Source organism: Chenopodium album, chromosome 14, assembly GCF_948465745.1.
Source record: "Chenopodium album chromosome 14, dcCheAlbu1.1, whole genome shotgun sequence".
NCBI classification, from domain to species: Eukaryota; Viridiplantae; Streptophyta; class Magnoliopsida; order Caryophyllales; family Amaranthaceae; genus Chenopodium; species Chenopodium album.
The window spans coordinates 9,106,696-9,113,418 of NC_137847.1; the positions used below are offsets into that span (position 1 = coordinate 9,106,696).

The following is a 6,723-nucleotide window of genomic DNA, read 5'->3' on the forward strand; positions in this document are numbered from 1 at the left end:
TTTTTAAATACGTGGCAAATTTCTTAAATCTCATTCGTCGCTTTTATTTAGGTGGCAAGTGAATTTTTTAATTCCAAAATAAAATAGAAATCTAATTTTTAATTGGTCAAAAATATACCTTTGCTTATATAGCGCGCCGAATGCTCTCCAAAAATGCCTAATTTATTTATATATATTAGATTAGATTTGTTTAAAAACAATGACTTAAAATCTCTAGAACAAAATTCTCATGTTATGGGCCTAAATAGCACCAAGGCAATCATCTAACTTCCTGTTTTCTACAGTTGAGTACCGACATTGTTACGAATCTTTCATTTTGGTCAAACAAGCAAAAATTATTAAATTATGATAATATCCATCGCCGATTAGATTATTCATGTAGAGTTTTACCCATCCCTTAAAATTGTGAATTGTTTCAGTAATTTCTCACGAGTGGCTTATGTGGTTTAATCGAAGTGGCCTACTTCAACAAGCGAGGACGTAGACAGTAATTTCATACGGGGATCCTGCACACTAGCATTTTCACAATTTCTTCACAATCCATGGCATATCAGATAACCTATTCTTCCTTGTTAGGCCATACCGATTTGTTTGAAGGAAGACAGAACTATGGCGCTTGTTCCCCTGAGTCACTTTTCGCAACCCTGAATTCTAATAGTTCAATCAGTCACAGACTCACAGAGCAATTTATCAATCATATTCAACTCCTATGTGTAAAAGACTTGATCATATAACAATTTGACAGTAGTTACAATTTGCATCTACGCGACCCCAAGTGAATAAATAACTTCCAACTCCTTTCCCTTTGGCGGAGAGAAGATTTATTCAGCAAAAACTAAGGGGGCTAAATAACACAAAACAAATAGGAGTAATTACCAATGTAAAGTTGCAAACCCCATGAGTAATTTAATTAGTCAACCAAACAGCTTACAAAAATGTGAGTCAAAACATTCTGTGGTCTATGGAGCAACATTTACAACGTTTCACTAACAATGGGGAATGGACACCAACATTTTACTAGCACTGAAGAATTGACTCCACAAGCTCTTGCAACGGGGCTAGTTCGCCCTTGTCAATCAAGCGGAATTCCTGCATCATAGCAGAAGTCAATCAGAATCACACATTTCACAACTGATCCTGCATTAAGGCTTAGAAATAAATTTGTAGTAAAGCCTAATCTAGAAAGTGATTTCATCTGATACGCAATAATTTACATCCAAATTCTTCCATAAAGAATTCTGATACGATGGCTTGTTATTAATGATGTACACTCTGTCCAGACATTCAACTCGAGTATTATTTTTGGATATCCATACAAAAGATGTCATCTTAATAAAATGGATCATAACTAGATTTGTTTAACATGTTAATATGCCCTTAATTATCACAAGGGGGGGCAGTTTTGTATATCATGCCACGTCCTTAATTATGAGAGATTACTAATAATTGCAAATGGAGGGTGAACATGATACATGATAACTAGGAAGAACAATGTCCACTACCTATGTGAAACATTTCATGCAAAACCCAAGCAAAAAAGAAAGGGAAAAAAAAATATCAATCATAGCTCCAGCCTGAATAGAGAAAAATCTTACCCATGTAAAAAGAACAAAATGCTTAAAGCAAGTATTGAGATGAGCTTCTTCCTTCAAGCTTACAATCTTCTGAAAATGAGAGTGATAGATGTGTGCATAAACACGGAACAGCCTCTTGAAGATAGTCTTGACAACGTCCTGGAAATTTGCAGGAAAAGGTGACCCTGCATGACAAAAAATATGAAACAAAAGTTGTTTTACATTTGTCGTAGTAACAGGGAAAACACACAAACCTATTTTAACCAATTAAAAAGAACTTCGCGTACCCAATTTTTGAGGAAATATTGATTCATCATCAAGCTGAGCTTCAATCCAGTCCATCAGATATTCAACATATTTTGGAGCAGACACCTCAATGGGTTTCTTTATGGTAACTCCGTCAGCCCATCTATACTCGTATCTGTAGAGAGAATGCTTTATTGTATACTTCCAAGTGACAAATGTAATTGCAAAAATGCTCATGAACTAGCAGTAACTAAAATTAAAAAGTGATCAGCAAATTTATTAGTAGAACAAGAGGAAGAAATCAAGTCTAGAAATGTCCACTTCAGAGGTATATCTAGGGGGATGTCATCAAAGAAAAAGAGAACCTACTTCCTTCACTCAAGGTGTAGAGAGTACAGGATCTATTGTACGAAAAAAAAATCATCACTTCACTTTGCAAGCTGAGTATGAATTCCCCCGTAGAAAGAAATAAGCAACTAACGTCAAAAGTTGACGCATAGCCTGCCTATGGTAACAATTATACTGAGTTGTTTACGGACTGAGAAAATTTAGCCAGCTTGCAGATATCTAATGCTTCTCTAGTATTAGTTGAAAATTATCAGAAGTTACTTTATGCACCCAATCTTTTGGATTGATTAAAAGAGGTTCCGTTAAAAGGGATTGGAATTTTTTCTTTCTAATTTTTCAATCAATAGGCAAAGCGCAGGAACTTGTCTTTATCATCCTACATGAAGCCAACAGGGAAGATGGGTTCTAGCTTAACCCCTGAAGAATGGATTCTCGTGTCTTAGTTGTGGCAGCTCAGAAATGACATAAACCCAATTGTTGCATACGTCAGATATGTGGGGCATGCTTAAGTAGATTTAATGACATTCTTCTTATTTTCTAAAATGCTTAAGATTGACTATTCTATAGTTAGGGTCTTACTCCAAAATATAGGACAAATGAGGTGTTTTAATCAAATTCATGTTAGCAAATGAGATACATAACCATGAGAAAGGAAATGGATGAGAGAAATATTCTAAGGGAACCAAAAAATTCTGGACTGCAAATATCACTAAGTTCTTGTGGTGCGAAAAGAGGAGGGCACAGAAGACAAAGATATCACCAGCACACTAATTAAATCACACAAAGCAGAGGAAGCTTAGAATGGTAGAGCTTCTATGCTACACATGATCTTCACCAAGCACTCAATGGTCAATATTATCATTCAAATACAGTTAAAACCCAGAAGGCCGGAGAATGACGTGAACAAACTGATTATATTTGACTAACTACTGAAATTCAAAGTAGACAAGGCTTGGGAATGCTTCACTTTTATTTATTCAGGAATTAAGAAACATACTTTGGTCCTGCAGTCATTGTTGGGCAGCTGGTTGCCGTACAGAACTCAGTGAGAGTTCCATAGAGAATGTTAACTTGATTGAAGAAGTCCACCGCTGCAAGATGATAAAATGAATTGTTGTCAATAGACTGACCTTAGAAATATTACATACTAGAGGAATCACAATCTCACATGTCCATTTAACTTGTAAATTGAACCGAATATGAGTGGGAGAACACAGATTAGTGGCATGCAGTCGAACTGCACAAGGTAACGACATGAAAGCAACAACCCTATATTACCTTCTAAAAGAATCAAAGTCATTGAAGGAAAATATCCATATTAAATTGCACGGCTTCATGATAGTAATAATCTCATTTCCTATTCTAACTATCTGTTGTCATGATCCTAAATATTCTATCAACAAGCAACAAAAATATGATAGGGCAGTGTGGTCATATAACCAAAACTGTGGCCAGTTAATCAATGACAAAGAAACCATAGCTAATAAATGTTCCAAGACTTAACTGTTCACCGCCAGCCATTCATTAAAATCTTCTCCAGGAGGTAACTTCACAGCTTCCCTCAGGTTTCCGCTACCCAAGGTAGCGTCGATGTGTTTTTGAAGTTGAGCACCCTGGGAGTTGGCACAAAGAAGTGTAAATGCCAAATAACAGAACAGAAAAAGATGGAATCCTACTAGGGTTGGAAACTGACCTTACTCCCAGAGGGTGCATTCTTCTTTGGGCGAAAAGTCTTCTGGTTTCTGCAAAGATCATAATCAGAAAATGAAACTAAGTTAGAAGGAAAAAGGCCATGGAAGTTAAGTCCAAAAGACTCTGGTAGAGATCAAGCATGATTTATTCAGTTATTCCACAGGCAGTGTGATCACAACGCAGACAATCAGTACACGATGGTATTCCATAAAGTTGCATCAAAATTTGATTATAAGCCAGCAGAAGCATATACACATACATTAATTGCAACACAAATGATCAACGAATTAATCAATGCCTCTTCTACGCTCCGACCCTCAAGCTCCCAACAAACAAGATACAAGTATTCATGTGGACTGACTCAATCTACAATACACTTACTCCATTAAAATTCTTCAAGAATATCAAACCAACTTATCATACCGAACTTTCGATAGACTAGAAGGTCTAAAACACATTCGATATCATTGACTAGATGAGAAACACAGTGTCTACCAAAGCAAGTGCTTCACCAAGAAATTCGTGAGCATGATCACAATGCAATGACACATCATTAGGACCTAGTAATTTAAGTCATTATGTAGTAAATCACTTGATTTAGGTCTAAGCATAATAATCAGAATAATAAGATATGACAACTGGAAAGTGTGGATTCCAATAACCAGCAATGTTAAAAGGTACATTTCAAACAAACATGATAAAACAAATTATATAAAGCAGATTATGTTCCACTAATATATCTTAAAAGGGGATTAGGAATAAAGGTAAAAAAATTTCAATAGGGTAATTTGCTAAAAATAAAAATAAACTCAACTACATGCTAAATAACCCCTTTTTTCATTTGTATGAATTAATTAAGTAATCCTTCAATAAAAAGATACAATTTTTAACATTAAAAACAAAAAAATCAATCCCTAATCAATTTTACTCAAATTAAAATTTGATTACTGTATTGTTCCAACTAAAACCCCAAATAAAAAAATAAAAAAAAAAACCCAGATCACATCAATTATAATCACCAAAAATAATAATTCCGGTTTCTTCAAAAAGAATTAAACATGGGACTAGCTAGAAATCACAAAAAAAAAAAAAAAAAATGGAGATCATGATATTACAAACCCAAAAATAAAAACAAAAATTTAAAAAAAATACAAAAATTCACCTGCTTCCAAGGCCAAAGAGACTCATAATGATGATGAATTGAAACAAATTTCAAATTTTATTAATTAATTTTTGAATAATCAATGAATTTCTGCTATCTGTTGAGAGCAATAGAAGAAGGAAAGGGGGAAGACGAAAATCAGAGGGGTTGAAAAAAAAGGTTATATATACTATAGTTTTAATTAATACTGATAATAGCATTAATTACACCCAAAAAGAATAAAATTAATTAAAATTAAAAAAAGAGTAGAAGTGGGCTAAAAAAGCCAGACTGTCAAATCTTACTGTATTATGTAGACAGGTCGATGTTCTTCCTTAATATGCCATTCTCCATCTCAATATGACCTGGCTTTCTGGATTCTCTCTCTTTCTGTTTATTCCTCTATTTTCTGCTTTATTTTTTTCTTTAATTTTTTTTTTAAAAAATACATTAAATATAAATAGAGGATGAAATTGTGTAAAATGTGCATTGGACCTTGGTCAACCAACATACGGGTAATATTATCTGGAGTACGAGAATACGGTCCCTTAACTTTGCTATTAGTAGTACATTTGGTACCTCATCTTTGAAATGAGGCAAAAACATCCCTCAACCACCCTTGCCTCACCATTTCTAGTGGAGGAACTTTCTAGTCAACAAAGTTTAGGGATGTCAATGCCCACTAAGCCAAAGTTCAAGGACTTTCAGCGATGAGTCAATGAAGTTTAGGGACTATACTTATTTTTTTCAAGCAAAAGTTTAGGGAGTTGTTAGATCATATTCAATTAATTAAATTAAATACAAACAAAAGTTTTATTTTTTTTCTGAAACAATATAAACAAAAGCTTAGGAATTCATAAAGTGAGTTTTTTAACCAAATATTTATAAAGTGAGTTGGCAAGAATAAAAATTGCTAATATAATTTGATAATCATGATATATTTTATATTTTTTTTTATCATTCCTTTACTTCCTACCATTTTTTCGTAATCAAATTTTATACAATATATCCCACCTAAACTCATTAACCACACATCCTCAAATCCTAACTCCTAATTAACACCTTATATATTTCACCCACCAAAATAAATTTAAATAAAAATAAATAAAACCAAAAAATATAATGTGTTTTCGAAGTGAGTAAGACAAAGTCAAACTTTGTAATATAAAACTAAATAAATTTATGAATTGAAACTAGAATAAAAATAATACCACCCCACTTTTCTCATTAATTGACAATTTATTTTTTCATGAGTTTATATTCTAAAAGGTTTTCAATTTTTTGGGTTTTTGTGTGTCAATTTCAAGGTTTTTTTTTCTATTTGTTTTGTGTTCTAAATGATTTTCAATTTTCTTGGGTTTTATGTGAGACAATTTTAAGGGTTTTCCTTTTTTTCTTCTTTTTCTTGTGTTAATTTTTAGGAGAAAATAATACTTTCCTTAGATTATTAGTTAAATTAACTGAAGTAAATGGCGACGACCATACATTCACTCGTAAATTATCTCACTTATATATATTTTTAAGGAAAAATTGCTCCCATTAATCTGAACTTTGCCTCGTCCGCCGAAAATAATCCCAACTTTGGATTATTATCTATCACTCCCAACTTTAGGGGGTATTAATTTTTGTTGCACCCAACTTACCTGCAACCGGTTAATCCGGTCAAAATTTGTGTGTTAGATTTTTTTGGACACGTGTCACTACATGAATGGTCAAATAAAA

At 33.3% G+C, this 6,723-nt stretch overlaps 1 protein-coding gene across 1 annotated transcript; it reads right to left on the bottom strand.

Annotated features, from left to right (window-relative positions):
* Nucleotides 1-710: 710 nt before the first annotated feature.
* LOC145578827 (MOB kinase activator-like 1A) lies at nucleotides 711-5,244 on the bottom strand. Its single transcript, XM_081636128.1, has 7 exons — nucleotides 5,023-5,244; nucleotides 3,862-3,910; nucleotides 3,673-3,781; nucleotides 3,166-3,259; nucleotides 1,862-1,995; nucleotides 1,596-1,759; nucleotides 711-1,089 (listed from the first exon to the last, which is right to left on the bottom strand). Exons 1-7 carry the CDS (start codon nucleotides 5,046-5,048, stop codon nucleotides 1,018-1,020), a joined length of 648 nt encoding a protein of 215 aa, XP_081492254.1. The 5' UTR covers nucleotides 5,049-5,244; the 3' UTR covers nucleotides 711-1,017.
* Nucleotides 5,245-6,723: the final 1,479 nt, after the last annotated feature.